At 38.6% G+C, this 19,866-nt stretch overlaps 1 protein-coding gene across 5 annotated transcripts in view; it reads left to right on the forward strand.

Moving 5' to 3' along the window:
* Positions 1-256: 256 nt before the first annotated feature.
* The window catches only part of LRRC28 (leucine rich repeat containing 28), a 51,603-nt gene continuing 31,993 nt past the window's right edge, over positions 257-19,866 (forward strand). Inside the window, exons 1-5 of one of the 5 annotated variants that reach the window (XM_032122594.1) lie at positions 257-356; positions 2,610-2,827; positions 6,576-6,616; positions 9,206-9,243; positions 10,010-10,147. In XM_032122594.1, the coding sequence (XP_031978485.1) occupies positions 2,645-2,827; positions 6,576-6,616; positions 9,206-9,243; positions 10,010-10,147 (400 nt within the window). In that variant the 5' untranslated portion in view covers positions 257-356; positions 2,610-2,644. Of the gene's footprint in view, positions 357-2,409; positions 2,514-2,609; positions 2,828-6,575; positions 6,617-9,205; positions 9,244-10,009; positions 10,148-19,866 lie in introns of those variants that run through there. The other 4 variants (XM_032122595.1, XM_032122596.1, XM_032122597.1 and 1 more) reach the window with 4 other exon arrangements.

Raw genomic sequence — 19,866 nt, forward strand, 5'->3', positions numbered from 1 at the left:
ATCAAGCAGGGATCACTTGTTAGCACGGGGGGCTGTGTGAACACGCGGGGAGGCAATTGGAGCCCACACGCTCAAGGAGCCGCACCAGCAGGGCCCGGGACAGCGGGAACACCTGAACACCGGGAACGCCCGCAGCCCACACCGAGGAACGGGCGAGGCGCTGAGGGGCGGCGCGCTCCCATTGGCTGGCGGAGGGAGGCGGGAGAGACGGAGCCTTGTGATTGGCTGCTGCCCGCGGTGGGGTGGGGTGGTGTCTCGCGAGAGCCGCGCGGCGGCCGCGGTCTCGCGCGGTCCGTCCCGTCCCGCCCCCGGGTCTCTGGGCCGGCGGCGGCGCCGCTCCCGCTGCGGCGGCCCCGGTGAGTGGCAGTGACCCGGCCAGGCGTCGGGGGGGGACAGGGACAGGGCGATCGGGTCCTGATGGTGGGGGGGTTGTCTTCGGTGTTTTGCCCCTGCTCTCTGCTCGTCGGACCGCGCGGGCACGGCGCCTCTCCGTGAGGGGGTGCGCGCTATGGCCGGGCCCGTTTTTCCCTGTCTCTCCCGTTCCCCCCGTGTCTCCCCGTTCCTCCTTCTCTTCCCCGTGTCCCCCTTGCCCGGTGCCCCTGTTTCCCTCCCTTTCCCCCCGTTCCCACCTCTCTTTCCCATCGTTCCCTCCATCTCCCCCGTGCCCCCTGCCCCTTCCTCCTCGCCCTTTTCTTCCCCGAAGGACCTGGCTCCTCACAGGGCCATCGTCACTGGGTGCTATCAGCCCTCATCCTCCTTTTTTACCTCCCTTAAAGACCATGGTTGTGGCTGTTCCTCTTTGGTAAGGCTGCGCCTCATCCTTGGAAAAAGATAATTGAGAGAGGAAAAGTTTGGCTGGTGGTGGAAGGGAGTAGGAGGAGGTTCCTTTGAAGTAAGAGCCAAAGTAGGTTGTGACTGGGCTTTGTATCTGTGGGGTTGGATGTCTGTGTATCCGTGTGTGCCATGGCTAAATGGGTACTTGTTACATGGAGTCAAAACTCTGAAGAGAAGCCCACAAGTGCAGGATACCTAAAAACCATTTCTGGACAAATTGGAAGGCTATTGGATGTTTATGCATATGTTTCGTCATTTCTCAGCTTCTGATTAAAAAAGATTCAGAGAAAGATGAGTTTTCCTTTACGATGTCATATATTGTAGAAGTTAATAATAAATACTCAGACTATGCACATGAAAAATGTTAATGCTTTTCCATTAATTATTTTTATGCTGATCACAGAAGTGGAGCTGGGAATTGTAATGGCTTCAATTTCCTTGATCTTCTGGACTAAGAGAGCTTTAATGTTAGCAGTGCCAAGGGGCAGTGTGTGTGCCCTGTTCCCTAAAACAGCTAATGAAGGCAACTGTTAAAAACTCCACAAATGTGTATTGCTCCAGAAGGACACAGATCACTGCAAAGAGCTGTTATCTGCAAATCAAGGGAATTACTCAAACTAATGAAGTAGTTTGATTTACATGTATGGTTGGTTTGTCAATCTTCAGCTGGAGTTTTGTGCCTGTCATCAGATGGGATTCTTGATTCAGGACCTTCACTTCCAATATCTGTTACGATTAAAAACCTCTCCTTCAATGAGGGATTGAACTAAAATAAAATAGTTATTGGTGGGAAGCAGTTCTGAGTCCTTGCCTTTTGTTAATGGGAATTAATTTATATACACGAGTCTGTAGCAAAATGGTAACTTTAAATTAGTAAAGTCTGGGTTTATTACATTTTTCTGAGATAGTTAAAAAGATGCAGCGCTGCTGCTGCTGTGTAAATCTAGACAGCATAATATTGACTTGAATTTTGGTTATATGTGAAAAACCAGTTGAATAAAGTCAGGTTTCAGATACGAGTTAATTTTTAATTTGTCTTCCTGCTTTTGTTTTCTGGTTTTGAAATTGTCAGTTAAAGCTTGACACTTTGTTCTTTCTGGTTTTATTTTTAGTAGAGCGAGCTGAAAATCTGCTGTTTTATTTAACCCTTTATAAATTTCCTCACTGTAAGTTTCAGATTTCTCATATATTAGTGTATTATTTTTAAATGGCTTTACTGGTTATCCATCCCAATTCTCTCTCCCAACTGGTAAATTATTCCACTAGTTTTATATGGGAAAGCACTTTAAGCTTTCATTACCTTTTGTCTTACTGATTTAAAAGATATTGGTGTGTTTTAGTCATCTGAGACTAAAATCCTCTATTAATTGTGTGTTTTTCTTATTTGTGGATTCTTTTTTTAGCACATGTCACAGGACAGATGTGGGACATCAATAATGGTTAATAGAGGCTGCTTTTTTTTTTTCTTCTTGTGGTGGCAGTTTTGACAAAATAATCTGAAAGGCCCACTGAATGTGGATGAAACTAAAAACATTAAATATACCTAAAGATTTTGTTATTTCAGGTCCTGTAATGCACTAAAGTTTGATCCAGAAAATAGTCAAAGACTTGCTTCTAACATAGCTTATGGTGTGGATGTTCTGGGGACTTTGTGTATTAACTGGAACAAGAGTGTTTAGGTAAATGATCAGATAATCTGTAATGACTCTTCCTGCAAAAGAAGGCATAACTGCACTTTGATAATACTGGGGTTTTTTCCTCTTTTTGTCTCCTAGAAATGGGTCTATTCTCAGAAGATGCGATGCAGTAGATGTGGTGCTTAGTCATGGCATCAGAACTGTGTAAAACAATCTCTGAGGCAAAGCTGGAAAGGCACAAGAACTTGTTCTTAAATTACCGAAATCTCCATCACTTCCCTCTGGAGCTACTGAAAGATGAGGGGCTGCAGTACTTGGAGAGACTTTACATGAAAAGAAATTCCCTGACCACATTGGTATGACAACCTCTTCATTGCAATGTTTACTGTCTGCGTGTTTAGGAATTCTGATTTTTGAAACAGGAAAAAAATGATAATATGATAGATAATCTGACCCTGAATAATGTCATCAGCTATAAGATATGAGTATTTGAATTTGCGTGGGTAATGTAGAGAATAATAAATGGAAGTTCATGACATTTTATGGTTACCCTTTTGAAGCTCTGAAGATCTTCTGGGGGTTTTCTTGTCAGGCTTGTTGTTCTGTTGGTTGGTTTTTTTTCAACCTATACATTGTACTCTCATAAGTGTTAGTAGATGCTATGCAGTCTATTCTACATTTCTTCATTAGGCTGAATGACTTTTCCCTTGGTGTGTGCCCAATTTCAAAGGCAACGTCAATCCTGGGGTCTACTTCCAAACATGCTGTTAAGGTGCCAGTAAAAACTTGTATCTATGGGCTGCTGAGGATGGAGAACACAGTTAATGTCAGCTAATGTCACAGTTAATGTGGGATTTTCTTCTGGGATTTCTTCTTATTTTTCCCTGGACTGAAGAAATTCTCTCCCTGAGTGGATGTTGTGACCTCAGAATTCAGTGTGAGGTAGTTAAATAACTGTGAGAGATGTTCTGAGCTGCTAAGACTCTATTCTATAGAGTCAAAACTTGCCACTGTCAATAGGTTCAAGTCTCCAAGTCTTCATTTTTGGTTGCTTGATTGGTTTGGATTTGTTGGTTGGGTTTTTTTTTGGTGGGCTCTTCCATGGTATGAGAGGTAAAATAATAGCAAAGGTAGAGGAGCTGTAGGGCATGACTACTTAAAATTCACCAAAATTGTACAGTTTTCAGGGTTTCCTAGAACAAGTCCAGTATTCCACTTTAAGGGCCAAAAGCAGAAAGGATTCTGAAGATTTTATGCCTTTTCTGCATCTTGGATGAGTCACTTAAGTTGACATGTACTGCAGAGAATTATTTTAACACTCTGGTTTTGGGCAGTAATTTAATAATGTGTTAATAATTTAACAGGAGGATAGGATTCACGGTTCCAAATCAAACCTGCTATAAAATCAGCCAAAGACTGTAAACAGCTCTGTCTTGACACTTTGTGAAATTCAGTGATTATTTAATGCAGTAAGGTTCACAAACTTTGCGCTGCTCAAAAGATTAAACAATAAGGAGAGTTTTGCATTTAAGTGTTAAGACCTGGATAAAGAAACTGAAACAAAAGTTAAAATGTAGGTCATACTTAGACAAAATTGCTTTCAAACAGCGTGAAGCAGAGCATGATTAGATTCACAGCAATCAGGATAACTTGCTCATAATGTGCCTTGTTGGGATCTCATTCAAGTGCTCAGCGCTATTGTTGGAACTAGGCAAACAAATTTGGGTGTCATTCACTGAGCATCTGTTCCACAGAAGAGATGTTGGAAGTTGTAGTGGACCAAAATAGATCAAGTCAGCAGCATGTTACAAAAAAAGGCAGATGTCTTTTTGGAACATGGAAAGTTTCACAATCTCCATTAAAAGCAGAAGGAAGTAATTATTGGATACTGTTAAAGCACAAGCTGGAGCAGAGGGTTTCATACTCATGGACAGCCTGGGTGAATTGGAGAGAACTTAGAGAGCAGCAACGAGGGACTTTTAGAGAACATGAGAGAAAAGGTTGTGAGATTGGAGAGGAAAAAACAGGAGGAACTGGGGAAAACAGAAATCATCGATATTTTTACAAAGCAGAGTTTCATAATGAGGTTTTTTGATGTCCACTACAGGTAGGACAAGTAGTGTTCTTAATTTTAGTAAAGTTGTTGTGAGTTGGGTACACGGGGGCAGTGCAGGGAGTGGAAATCCCATCTGAGAATAGTTGAAAACAATTATTGAACGAAGATGGGTCTTCCTTATATTTCTCTGATGCAAGGTGATGAGCAATAGCTCATCGATAAACACTTCAAATTGCATAAACATCATTAACATCCATCAAAACTAAGCCTGCACCATATTTCTCTAAAATTAGGTGGTACTTTTGTCCCACTGGTTCATTCCTTCAGAATTCTGAAAATAAATGACTAAATCAGTTTTTGTTCCTTGCTCTTCTCAAGTGACTCCTGTCCTTGATAGATGGCTCCTATGAGATGTCTGGGATAGTTACGCTGACAGAATTTACCTTGGCTAAGAATAATTTCATTTTTGTCTTCATTGGCAAGGTGGAAGTGATGGAGTGCTGTGACATAATGAATGGATCAAGGAGCCATGCAGCACACCTGTATCCCAGCATCAAATCTTCCACTTCTCAGTTAATCTTTGATAACATGAGCTTTCCAGTACTCAGTTTCTCCTTCTATTGAAAGGAAATAGGTGTTTGTCTTGTTGGCTCTGTCAGAAGCAGGACTGAGGATAATTGTTCTTAATTTACTACCTCAGAATGTGATGCTGTTCTGATAGAGCAGCAGGTGGAATAGTGACAATGGTTTGTGGTTCAGGTTAACATCCTTATTGTAATAAAGCCTGCAGGATGGCAGTGAATTTGGTTTTTTCCACACTTTTTTTTTTTTTTTCAGTTAAGGCTTGAATTGTTTTTGTGCTTGAGCACATTTTCCCAGTTGAAGCTTTGATGTTTGCCCAGATAAAGTCCGCTCCGGGGCCATGACTGCGCCGTGGCGGAGCTGCCGCGAGGTGGCAGCCCCAGATCAGCGAGAGCGCCTTTTGGGTTTGACGTCACCGCAGCGCTGTCTTGACCTCACCCGACATTTCTTGACCTGACCCATAAATTGCTGCTCCCGAGTTAAGCAAACGGGGCTTTTTACTCAGATCGTGCGTGGGGCATGTTTTCTATGTGAGACTATTATGACATAGGTTAGCATATTCCTCCATCATCAGGTTACGAACACAAAGTTATATATTTTAGATAATATATCTATTTAAGCTATCACACATCATGTTTATTTACATGAAAATTTCTAGCTTTAACAGGAATTTAATTATGTGATCAAGCTGCTTTTAAAAAGCAGTAGTTTCTGCATATATCAGTATTGTAATCCCTTTTTTTCAGTAAAACAAATCTACGTTAAGCAGGTTTCTTAAGCAATAAAACTGTCTTAACTTTGAATAATTTTGAGTACAGTTTCCAACATGACATCTGAAACTTGTGAAGCCAGTTTTGTGATACGCGTTCATGGTTATAAATGCCACCAGGGAAGAGAATTACAGCTAGGGATCAGTTGGCACTTAGGAAATGATATGCATGTTAATATGTAAATATGAAAATCTTAGTTTGATGGATTCAGCAGTTCTGGCTTGGTTGTAATTGATAAGCTACACAAAGATGGTAGGTCATTTCCCAGTTTAGCAGCATTATACAATACATTCTGGTTAGACATCTTGTGTAGTTCTTGTTCTGCTTTAAGTCTGTAAAGGCTGCAACTTCTTAGCAATCTCTTGCCTTCAACTAACTAATTTGTTTGAATGTATTTTCAAAAGTAGATTAGGTGATCCATCTTTTCAGTCTCAGAAATCTGACTCCTATTTTGCTGAGGGCATGATAATGTCACTTCTGGGCTGTAGTTCTGTTCAGTAGTGTATTGCTCACCTGGGATACACCCGAGATTGCCCTGATGGATTTTTGGGGGTATGGAAACAGTATTGTATAGACGCTTGTTGCCATTTTTCCTGCTGATGTGTCATAGTATAGCGATTAAAATGACTTGGGCACACAATAAATGTGTGTCTGGTTTTTGTTTTGAAACCTAAAAAATCTCTAACTCTCTTTCAGCCAGAAAACCTTGCACAGAAGCTTCCAAACCTCGTGGAATTGTGAGTTTGTGTAGGAGTTCTAATATATTTTTATGATGCTTATCCATCTCATCTTAAAATCATCTAGAATGTATTGCTTGCATATAACTTCCCTTAAGTGTGAAGGGCTTTCTTGGAGGGCAAGAAAGGGTAATTTTTTTTTGTGTGATTTTTTTTTTTTGTTTGTTGTTGGACTTTTTTTTAAAGTAGGTGTATTCAGTCCCATTTTAATTTTTTTTTTAATTTCTTGTTTATTGTATGAAAAGAACCTTTATACAAGTGTCTATACCGCTACGGGAAAAAATACTTACCCCCTAAATTCTGTGTGGACTTATCACATTGATAAAGCCCTGGAACCTCCCAGTGCAGTGGTCAGAGGGTTGTGGCAGAGCCATAGTAACAGGTTACAGCCTCCAGCCCATCCTTGGCTACTCATTCCCACCCCAGCTCCCAGGGGTTTTATGATCTCAGTCCTGCTGATTGTAGTAATAAGTTTTTGGAACCAAGTCAGAGATTGTCAAATAGAAGCAGGGGTGAGCATGTACAGGTGGTGACTATGGAATGGTGATTGCTGTGGGCAGAGCAGTTTATCCAGTCTTGTCCAAAAAATGGATGTCCCATGAACTGGATTATTTTGACAATTAATTTAAGACTTAAGCCCCTGAGACAATGTTTTCTTCCTTCCCCTTTTCTTATAAAGTTGTGATTTTCTTGTGTGGTAGGATTGGCAGTGGGGGGTTAAAAGGGACATCCTCTTTTCCCATTTTAAGTTCTTTGTCTGAGTTTCAGATGAGTAACTGATGGAGCATTGATTGTGTTTATGTAATGGCTAGCTCCACACAGGAGGTGTTTATCTGAGGAGCCAATGCCTTCAGCTGTCTGATCTTGTCATCTTGGCCCTGTAACCTCACCTTTCTGGTGCCTGTGGCCACAGTATAACTCAACTGGTTTGTAGGTCACTGCAGTCTCTGACTCGCTCAAGAGCAAATCCTATCTCATCATGCCCCTGTCTTGAGAGTCTTCGTGCTCTGAAGCAATAAAATAAATATTTTTATATTTGATATCATTATTTGCAACTGGGCATCAGGAAATCTCTGCTATTTGATGGTGCTTTTAGGAAAACCTGTTTAAATTACAGCTTAAAATAATTTCTTACAAACACTGATTTATAGGAGTCAAACCTAATTATTTGGTGTTCAGCAAGCTCAGGTGTCTCACCATTACCCCACACATTCTGGTGGTCTGGAGAGAGCTACAATGGGCTGTGTTTGTGTAGCTCTCATAGGACAAGTCAATTTTTGATGAGAGAGTAAGAGGTGTTTTGTTGTCAGAGAAGAGACCACAAAACAAGGATTTATTTAAAGAATAATTTGTTACAGTAGCTTTCAATTTTGAGAGACAAGCTTAAATTATTTTTATTTTCCTAAAAGTTACATCCTTAGTTATTTGACTCATGTGTTTTTCTTTGTATATATCATGCCCCTGATGCTGGGCTATGAGGTGTAGCTCCTCATAATACAGTTTTTTTAGCTTAAGTGAAATAGTTCACGAATATTTTCAGGAGCTGCAGCTGAAATGGGTAGGAGAATTCTCATCCTATGTTTCTACAGATATGTATACTATTCTTATGTTTGTTAAGTTTTTAGCAAACTACAATTTTTAAAGAAAGAGAAGGTTCAGATGCCCCATGCAGTTGAAATGTTCATGTGTCTTTTCCTTTGTTCTGTCTCCTTGCAAAGAGGGGCTCCTACTTTAGGAAATGCTCTTGGAATACAGTGGAAGAAAACATGCCATGAAAATAATTCCATGTGTGCCTAAGCAATTGAACACTGAGTACTCAATATTCCTTTACAGTTGGATGTTAATATTGGAAAATTTTGTTACTGTTATTTACTACAAGATCGAATTGTTCTTTTCCAGCAATGATGATTGAAATCTGAAATGTGTAAAATCTATGATCAGTGTTTATGTTACCAGAAGTACTGGAAGTGCTCCATTGGAGGGTGCTGAATATTCTTAGTGAGAGATCTGGCCACCCTCTGTAGCAGCATAAATAACCGTGTGCAAGATTGTTTTTTTCTTTTGAAAAAGGTACTTTAAGTTTGAAAAACCCACTTGCAGTGAATAGATCATGTGCTTATTTCTCAGTAAAGGTGTGAGAGTTTATGTGCAGGGGAAAATGTTTGTAATTGTATAACTTGTGTGGGTGTGGGTTTTTTTTCTTTCCTTGGCCAGCATTTAGTGTCAAATAACCTGGTGATCAAAATGATTCATTTTTGGTTATTCTCTCTGCTTATTCTTTTCCCTTTTTGTTTTCCTCCGTATGACTCTCAAAACTAAAGCCCATTATTATTGTAACTGTGAATAGTTTGTTTTACATAGTGGTATGTAATTTTCTTTTATTTTTATGCTAATCATTTAATAATCCAAGTGCAACTTAAGTACCTGTCCGTTGCCAGTTTATAGTTTACACAGCTTTTGTGGTCATAGGGAGGAATGGCTTTGAGGGTGCTCGTTCAGTCTGAAACTGGATATTTTGCAAACTGAATATGTAGCAGAAGTCCTTGAGGGTAACAGGTGGTGTCCTCTGCTTTTTTCTCCTCCCCCCAGGTACCTTCATTCAAATAACATAGTTGTTGTACCTGAAGGTAAGTAATCTACCAGCTCATGATAAGTGGCAGAAATCATAAAATATTCATTTTTCTTTTTTGAAGAGGCCTATTTTTCCTTTATTTTCCCATAAAACATTTAAGATTTTAATACAAAATATACCAGTGTAGCTTTTAGTTGATAATATCCTTGTTTATGCTATGTTAAATTCTTTTAATGAATTCTCAAATGCACCTAGATGCTGTTTGCTGCAGTTCTAATTGCAGAAAGTGAAAAGGCTAAATGGCACTCATCTACAGAAACAAAAATCCAGAGTGTCTGCTGCTTTCAGGCAGTTACCACACTGAATACTCTGCTGGTTTAGATCATGACAGATTTGAAACCCAAAGGAGCAAGAACTTGTACTAGTTTCTTTTCCTTGTCTTAATTGCAGAGTTATGTGCTCAACTTGAGGAATTTGTGTTCAATTTATGCTATTTCTGTATGTAAATTGGATAAGACTCAAAGGACAAGAATGGAGAAAGTGGTTTCAGAGCAGAATTGTCTTGAGGAGAATCTACAGATGGGAGTATTCTGTACACCACTGTACTTGTTATCCCTTGTCTCACTGCCAGCAGAGCTATTTGTTAGCTAGAGCACCATTTCCACAGTTGATGTCATTGAGTTGTGAGACCGGCTTTAACACCTCGAGATGCGCTCAGACACAGCTGGCGGGTACTGTGGCTTGTTCTCCTCTCACAGTCCTGTGAAGATTTTAATGTTGCTCTTGGGTCACATTCATGTTTTAATCTGTTCTTTCACAAGCCATTGGCTCCTTGGTTAAGCTGCAGTTTCTGGACCTAAGTGACAATGCCCTGGAGATTGTGTGTCCAGAGATCGGCCGCCTGAGGTCTTTGCGGCACCTTCGCCTGGCGAACAACCAGCTGAAATATTTACCTGCAGGTGAGTGCAGTGTGTGAGGGGTCACAGCACTGACACAGCCTTGCAACTTCACTTGCCAACTGATCTGCTCTTGGTTTACTGAGTGGTGCAACTTGCAGGGATTGCTGTTTGTATTCCTCCCAGTGTGCTCTGTAGTTAGAAAAAAGCTGTGCTGTGTGCTTGCAGAGTACTGAAAAATGCTGCTGAAGTGGGAAAAATGTATTTATTTAACAGCTTTTGCCATCATATCAAGAAAATATTGAACTTCTTTGAGAAGACACAAAATGCCAATGACAACTGTCATTATGATAAAATGATGTTTCTTCCAATTTTCCGTAATATAAAGGATTCTGGTCCTTCCTTCCTTTCTTTTCACCCAACAGCCCCAATCTCATATTTTCTAAAAAGACACGTGTCTAGTAGCTTTGCCTATGGCAGTTCTATCTCATTGTGACAGTAGATAACAAATGTTTGTCTTGCTAGTTTATAATAAAATAGAAAAATTTATTCAAAGTAAATTCGACACAAAGTCAGAAAAAGTTGGCCATAGGCAGATTTTGAATGATTTTTTTTGTCTTCTAAATACTTTGATAAGCAGATGTAACATTATTATTCTTCCATCCCCCTTACATCTGTTCAGAGAAGATGATGGTGATTTTCAAATACTTCTTTTTTATTTCAGTTTTTAATTTTTCTCTGGTGTATTTGCATTTTCTCATCTGCAGAGATGATAAAAATTTAAGGCTATGATTTCAAAAAACTGGTCTAACTTAATCTAACAGGATTAGGTTTTGGCTCTATTTTAACTAATTTCTCAGTGTGACCTTCATGTGTTTGTAAGTTCATATTGTTTAGTCTCAAGGAATGTATTGCAAATGCTCCTTGAAGTTTTGGGTGCAGAAATCTCACTGTCCTTTCCTTGCACTTTTCTAGGCTGCTTAAAAAAGTCAAAGGATGGTTATGATTAGAAAGAAAAAAAAATATATGACTATGTAAATGCTCTGGAATGAAATTAGATAAACCTGTTAAACATTATGACCCAGGGCCAATAAAATTTCCATCAATTTTCAGATGTCCTACATTCAAAAGAAAGGAGTGATTTGAGTGTGCTTTATGTTCCTCAAAGATAATTTACCTTATGGTGCTGTACCATGAAAGAAAGACTTGTTCAAAGAGAAAGTGACACATTTTCTGCAAAACTTCACACATTAACTTAAAAAGGTTCCAAAAAAGACTTTCAAAAGGATAATTTACATTACTGAAGAGTTGATTTGGAGTCTACCACATTTGATTAGGAACTGGTATCAGCTGAGACTTTCTGCATTAAATTTCTCCTGAAGTTTATACAAAATTTGGTCCTGAGCATTGTCCCTGCGTGTGTTTAGGTTTGTGTGCATGAAAAGTTTGCATGCTTAGAAATAATACTTGTGTTGCCTTCTTGTGCATTGGAGAATCCAGTAGTGTGTGGTCTTTGTGTGTTTGTGGTGGTGTCCTTTGTGCCATTACTGCTGCTGGTGCTAATCCTGTCACTGTCAATGTGACGGGATGTCACACAAGTGTTACCAGCCCAAGCAGGATTAGCCTTTCACTCACACTGCATAATTTGCCCACTGGAGAGTTAATCTACTGCGCTCAGTGTTTCCTAAACAAAACAATTCCCAAAGAGGGCTTCCAAGCATATTTTCTGAGATGTTCTCTGTAAAATTGTGAAGACTTCAAAGACTTCATTTAAAAAAAAAAAAACCTTAGGAGTTTCAAAATAACACTTACGTTCAACAATTGAAAAAGGAGAGAAAAATAATAAATTCTGATGAATTGTTTCATCCTTAATTATACTGGTAGCATGAATCTTCATTATAGTGTCAGCTAGCATTCTGTTGGGAACACTGGCAAAGTTCAGCTGAACTAGGATGGGATGTGATTTCACTGCAGTGCATCATTTTACTGTGTGTTCACTGCTTTCTGTACAGCAGACATTGCCCTGCATTTCTGGGGAAAGACAGCTCTTAATGGCTCTTAATTTATCATAAGGAACCATTGAAGATAAAAGTTAGCTTCTACCTGTGCAGCTTGTGCTGAAATTAAAGATCTGCATTAAAAAAGAGCTTTTGGGTTAAGATCGCAGTCATTTATGGAAATTACTTCAGAGTCGTTGCCTTGTCATTCCTCTTGGATCTCCATTCCCAGTGTCTGGTGTTAAAAGTATCCTCAGGTTTTTTCAAAATTCCATGGATATCTAGGAGGATACTCAGTAACATCCTAAATGAATTGCTAGAAAATATCTTCATTGCAGCTGCAGAACAGTTGGATGGTAAATGTTTGCTATTATGTGTGAACACCCCCACTGTTCTATTGCATTTTAATTCATAAGAATGATTCTTTGTTGTGTCTTCCTTAATTGTGATTAAGAGCTAGAAGAAACAAAGCAATTAATAGCATATGTTGATTCATTATGCATTTTTAATGATTTTGTTCCACAGTTGTGCTCTTAATTTTTAGTATTTAAGATTTGCCTTATAGAAATCAAATTTTAAACCAATTGAAGTAGTGTGCATTTAAGATCTAGATTTAAGCCTCTAGTCTGATTGTAGAGATTCTTCAGACTCTGATAGAGGGTGAGCCTGTAGTGTGGTTTATCTTCACTGGGATGGGCAGGGTTTTAATCTGTTAAGTACCTGTTTTAATAAAACCTGTGACAGTTTAATAATAACAAGCAATTTGCTTTTCTCAGGTTTGGTCATGATTGTCCAATGAATTTTTTAAAAATTATTTTAAGAGAGGAGATGGGGGAGAATGATAAAATACATGCAGCCAGTGTAGAGGCATAAGCTTTAGCTTCCTGAGGAAATCAGGCAATACAGGACTGATGAGGAGGGAAATGGACATGAGGTGAAGCATGGAAATGGTGTCCCTTGGAGGTGGGGAAGGACTTTATGTGCAGTGGCACTCTGGTAGTGTGATAGTCCTTCCTTTGCGCTCAGCAAACACTCCCCAAATGGGTGCTGCCCTTGGATCAGATCCTGAGCTTTAGCCTCAAGGCTCTGCGTTTGATCTGCCACTGCTGAGGGGGCTTCCATCAGCCTCCTTTCAGCTGTTGTGAGAACTGCTCAAAGGTGACTCAGCTGAACTTTGAGAATTAAAGGGAAGAATTTGTCCAGAATAAGCATGTTGAAACTGAAATACAATAGCAAATGGCTGGAAGAAAATACTTAGTGAAATTCTCTTAATGTCATATTTTGGATATACTTTAGATAAGATTTATAAGCAGACCAGCTTCTGCCTAATACAGAGTCATCAGTATCTGCATTTGGGGGTAATCAGAATCCCTGAGAGGTTTTGCCTTTCAGAGAAGAGCTGATTAAAACAGTTGCAGATAAGTAAAAGGAGATTTAATGCTCTAAAGTTCTCTTGAGTACATGTTTTCATTTAAATGCACAACATTGTTTTGTTCTGCAGATTGTAAATCTTGTAGCTGCTGTCTTTAACAGTTTCTTGGTTCATTTATTTGGCTCTGGTAAATGCAGTTCTTGAACATGAAGTAAGTTTTGTGAAATTTTCTACTATTTAAATGTAGCACTTAAATAATCTAAATTCTTGAGGGCCATTTGGAAATGTGTGACACCAAAGATGTTACTGGAAAAAATCAGCATAAACAGAAGACGGTTATTTCATATTATTCCATTAGTTCATATATGAACTTGACTTAGTCATGACATTGTTTTCACAGTAGCTGAACTTTATTTTTTCAGAGATTTCTCCTTTTAATCAGTGAATTGATATTTTAATTTCGAATTGTAGAGTTAGTTCTGTATGGACGTACTGTCAGAAGGAAATTTTCTGAATCTTCTCGCTCATAAATGACTAACTAGAAAGTTCCCCTTTGTTTCTGATGGTTATAATGCATATGATATTTCAGCTCCTTTCATTCTTGAGAAATCTTATTTCTCTTTGTGTAAGAACTACTCCATAGTTTAAAAAAAAAATCCAGTGAGATGCATTATAAAAATTATTCTTGAGGCGTCCCAAAACCAAGGTTCTCTGTTCTGCTGTTACCATTTAGATTTGGTTTGACTTTAGCCTCAGAATCTTTTGATGTGCAGTGGTGGCTCTTCAGGTTTACATTTTGATCTTGTAGCTGGAATGTATGTTTGGGGAACAGATGACTTAAAAGAGGGTGGGTTATACTCAAATTCGGATTTAAGTTTCTTACGTGACAAGGATTAGATGGGTTTTTTGCCCCTTACTTGAGAGCTACTTCTCTTTAGAAACAGCAAGTTTTGTAGCATCTTGTTCTAAGATTTAATTAAAAGTGAGGTCATGTTTACTCAGCACATGCTGGAGTTAATTATAGATTTACTGAAATGAAAAGCTTAATGTTTTGCCAAGTCAAGAGCAAAAGCAAGTAATTAAAGAAGAGGGTATGGTTTATGATCCCAGCCCATCTTTTGGCAAAATTCCCTTTAAGAAGGGGAAAAAAAAAAATCAGCAGTTGTCTTTACATGGACTAGACCGATGTTCCCTTTGTGTTTGTTGTTCAGGAACTTTAAGAGTTGAGTGCATTGATCAAGCAAAGGGAAAAAAAAAAAGAAGTGAACAAATAATAGCAAATTTGTTGCCAAAAGTGGGAGGCTGTTTGTTTGAATGTTAGAGGAAAGTGCTGCTGAGGGAGCAGCCATTGCTGCAGGGGTGCAGGTCTCTGCCACAGTCCTGGGCAGGTTCCTGCCCCAGGACAGGGAATGTATGGCTTTCTTTGCACATCCACATTTACGTGTAGTCTCTGGGGACTCCTGCATCTTGCATCCACTTGTTGCCATTTTGCTTCCTTTAGGTAGACTGAAGGAAAATGAATTCATGTGCCTTTGGTGTATTTAAAGTGCAAACTGCAGCAATATTAAGGGAGATTAACAGCATGGAGACCCTTCTTTTCAGTTCAAATCCTTTTCCTTTTTAAGGCAAATTGGCTTAGAAATATAGTCAGTTTAAGACTCATTAAAATACATTTGTAGGCTTATAAAACTTTATCTTCAAAGCATTTGAGAAAGATGCTGTGAAGCTGATAAGGGAGTGTTATCCTCATTTTACAGAGTGGAAAAAAAAGTGTTTTTAACAGAAGTGATTTGCTCCAGGCCACAGCAGGAGTCAGTGTTAGCCAGAAATAGAACTTGGGTGTTCCCATTCCATTTGTTAAGACCACACCTTTTTGAGTCTGATCATATTTAATGTTAGGGAGGATTGAGTCTTCCCACCCATTATTAGGAAGTTAATAATTATCTCTCCATAATGAATAACCCTCTGAGTTAATAGGAAATTAATAGCGGTAAGATCAGTGAGTTTTTTGTAACTGAAACAACTTGTGCTTCCAGAAGGCTGGAAGAGTTCAGGAAGATGAATTTTGAAATATATAACTTTTATAGATAAATACTAGATAATTTTCTCTTACCTATGTAACTTCGGTGTAATGACAAGGAGGGTTCAGTCATTGCTAAAATTATAAATCAAACTGTAATTGTTGATTGCTGCTTTGTCTATTTATACAGTAACCCTTGGAATGTTGAGTGATTATTGCAGTCTGCTTTGCTTTGGAATTTGCTTTACTAATTGGGGGCAGGAGAAACTTCCAGATATGAAAAGTGCATATTCATTTCTCTCATTTTTTTAAATGTTGCTGTAAAGTACAATATCTGTATTTACTATTCATACCAGTATTTAACTGGTAAAGACTTCCTGAATACCCAACTTAGAATTCTGAATAGGGCTCAATATGAGGGATTTTGGTAAATCTTAATTAAAGGCACATAAACACGATTTCTTCCCTCCCTTCTTTTCACAGTAGATTTCCACTGATGGGTACAGCATGCCAATAATTCTGTTCTTACTCTAGACCCTGGCATGAAAATATGTGGTCCTAACTCATTTTTTTAAAATTATATTCCACATTTTGATTTAGAGGCTTCAAAATGAGGGGGAATAAATTTGGCTTCTTACCTGCTCCCCCCAGATTTCCCTTCTGCTTTTATTACTGTCTCTGATTAGGGCAGATCACTTTGATACTTAATAAAGTTCAAATTTTTTTTTTATAATGGTTGTGAGTTTAAAAGCAAAGGCACAAACTAATGCAGACTCTGTTCTTTTTTTCAAGTTGGCATAACCTTAGTCCACTCTGCTTTCCTAATTTAGTAACATGTATAAAAATATGCACGACGGGACAGGTTTGGTACGCCAGGCACCCATCCAGGAGCGTGGTGTTTTTAAGTAAATGGACTTGTGGGGATTTGAGGAAAACACAGATTAGGTTACATGAGCTTTGGACTCTGGAAGTATGTGACTATTTAAAGAAGCATGGCCTTCTAAAAAAAATATGTTAATTATTATAATAATATGTTGTTTTCTTCGGAGGAATTGATGCCTAATTATTAAAAATAAGGTTTTCTTTGCACAGATTTGTAAAATATATGGTGTGCTTAATAATTCAATTCTAGCTTCAGTTTGTTTTATAAAACCAAGAGTCAGCACACTAAGCTTTATATTACCTCTTGGGTTCAGCCACAATTAATTATTACATTTTTTCCTAAATCAATGCAAAACTTAACCATATTTGCCTGTAACTGTATTGCGTTTTTCACATCAGAATTAGTAAGCTTTGGTAATTATGGTGTATTAATCTAGAAGCACAATAAAAATACCTGATCTCTAAGTCATTAATTAGATTTCTAGGAGGAAAAGATTTTAAATGTTTTGGTTTTGTATAAACTCTAATACAGCCCTATCCAGGCAGCCTGTAAAGACTGAAATTTTTATAAGAAAAATTTCTCCTATGAAATTACAGCAGGGAGGAGTCAGGAAAAAAATGGCACCGTGGATGGTTAATGACTGGGATTGGACTTAGTGAACTGCCTAGAGGTGACCAAAGCACAGGGCAGTGTATTGTACAGCTGGTATTCCTTATGGATTAACTTCCATGCATATCCAAACACACTGGTACCTATTTAATTAAAGGATGTTGCTTGCTTGAGATTTTATAACAGTCTGCCTTGCTCAAACATTTGGTTTGGGTTAAAATCTCAGGAGGACTACTAGTACTTCTGAGTGCTCGAAATTTATGGGGAGGGAAGTGAAGACAGAGGATAAAAGAATTCCACTAAATTCCTGGAAATTTTCGTTAACTGAAGTTTTTCCTGTATACCCTCACCTGTATAGAATGTCAGAATGAGTCATCTGTGCATAGAGCTGCTCACTGTTCTGTCTTTGTCTACTTGCCCCTTCTTAGTGTTATTTTCTTTCCCACTTCCCCCTCTGTTGAGGAGCTTTTAAAAGCCTCTTTGTTACTATCATACAAGATTTTTCAGTGTACCACAGAAGGTTCGTAATGTCACTGGATGCTGGTAACAAAAATAGTATAAACATAGTCAGAAAAATTCCAGACCTATATTTTATGCTTAAAAATGTTGTTTCAATATAGGCTTTTGTTCCAACACTTCTTCCAGATGGGCGTCTATTGGGTGCACTGGAACTGAAATATTTCCCGTAACTGTAGCAGAAATGACGTTAAGAAACAAAAAATCCAACAAAACTATCTCTTTCAACAATGGCCTGCGGTATTCCTGGTATTCCTCATTCTGGTGCTGCACAGCAGGTCCTCAGAAATGCATGTGCTGAGTATGTATGTGTTGTAATTCAGTAATCTGAAAACTAATGGGAACCAGTTGGAGGAAGCCATCAGTGTTTCTCACTGTAACATTTAAATTACGGATTCAAATATTGCTTTGTGTACCAGGCTTATTGGACTAGAAAATTCCATCTTAAAATTTGCTATTCTAATTTAGAGCAATCACTGGAAAAAGTATTTGGAAATTACACTTCTTTAATGAGCATGGGTTTAGTTAAAAAAATCAATTGTGTTATGGTTCAGTGCATTACATTTTCAAGTACGTGCAATTTTATAAAACAGATTTTAACTTCTGTGGTCATTCCATATCAGAAAAAAATACTAGGCGCAAACAACCTGGCACTGAGGGTTCATGTCAGTAAATGGAAGCCTAAAATCCTATTGTAGCACAAGGTAATGACCAAGTGTTCTGAGTTTTCTAATACTAGTTTTACAATATTTAAAGGCCACTCAAAATTGTAACATAACTCTATTGATTTTGATTTTTTTCTTCTTTCTTGTGCATTTTAGCAAGATTATAATGATTTTGGATCAATCACACTTTTTTTTTGGCCTCTAGTTTTGGTAATGCTTTAACTTGAAAAAAAATCTGTGCCTGATTTTTAACTGTATTTAAACATGAGCAGTATGCTGATTTAATTACTCAGTTCATTAATAGATCCAGGGGTGTGTGGGAGCAGGGTGCTGTGCATCAGTGTCTCAGACATCCTTGTTTTCTTGGAATTCTTTGTATGATCTGGGCAGAGACTGACTTGTAAATGTTCTCTTTTTATGTGGCAATTCTTTCTGGCCACCAGATTTTTGTTACAGTTATGGTGGCATCATCTGTCTGGACAGAGACATCTCAGAATGACACCACCTGAGTTCTGATCACTAAATACGTTATTAATAGTTTGTTGAACAAACCTGGTTGTAGAGGATAGCACTGTGTCTGTGTGAAGCTGCCTGTGACTTGCCATTGCCTGATATTTTTATTTTCAATTCCAAATCCTAGATCGCCATGTTTTTTATTTTGAAACTGGATTCTGAGGATGGGCCAGTGCTGCCATTTGTTCCCTTCTGTTCTGTGTGAGATCGTAGTGAAAGATTTCCGTGCACCAAACTCACAGAATTACTCCCTCCAGCCGCTGCCCGTTCCGTCCATCCTTTGAAGAGGAGCTACTAAGAAACCTGGTGAGGTGTAGGTGAAACCAGGATGGAGCAGGAAGAGCCAAACTAATTATTCCTGGTAGTGCTCCCAAGCCTGTTGAGCTTCTGGTTTAGCAGTGCTCCTGAAAATCAGAATCCTTGCAGGGACATGCCTGTTGCTGAGCTCTGGGCCATGGGCTTTCCCCTTTAGCTGTTCCCCTCGAGGGCTCTCAGATAGGAGATAAAGGAGTTGGAGGTGCTTCTAATGGTGGGTACTTGGATGATTCTCGAATTCCTGAGAGGATGGGAGCAGATTTAACTGGATTCTCTATTGTTCAGAGACTTGGTGCTGCCTCTCAAATCCTGGCTCGTTCTTCTGCTCAGCAGTGCTTGATTCCTTAAGTGACTGTAAGGCTCATTTCTCCTGGGGTTTTCCTCTTGTTTGTGGGGGTAGACAAGAATTTTGAAGACGTTGAGAGTGCTTCAAGTAATCCTGACAGCCATTTGTGTGAAGCTTAAAACTCTGAAGATGTTGGAGGTCTTCATATGACTGTAGAAACGTGGTAGTTAATGTTGCATGTTCTTAGGCCTTTTTATTAAATAAGGAGTCTTAAGTACAATTCATTTCAACACAGTTCATTAAACATAAAATTGTGTAACATTTCTCTAGTAAACTCAATTTGAGATTTCTCAGTGAATTGTTGAAATACAGATTTTTTTTTTTTTTAAAGACTTGCATGTCCAAGTAACTTCCAAGCTTTGCTTTAAAAAGCTACTTATGCAAAGTAATAAATTGAAAGAAATTTATTATGCAAAGTAATAAATTGAAAGAAATTTAAGATTAAATACTGATTTTAATACTAGTGAGAAACAGTCTTGAGTTGACAATAAAATGAGTAATAGGGTGATGTGGAAATGCTGCTAGACAGACAGATAGTTTATACAC

The sequence above is a fragment of the Corvus moneduloides genome, chromosome 13 (genome assembly GCF_009650955.1).
Source record: "Corvus moneduloides isolate bCorMon1 chromosome 13, bCorMon1.pri, whole genome shotgun sequence".
In the NCBI taxonomy this organism is placed as follows: Eukaryota; Metazoa; Chordata; class Aves; order Passeriformes; family Corvidae; genus Corvus; species Corvus moneduloides.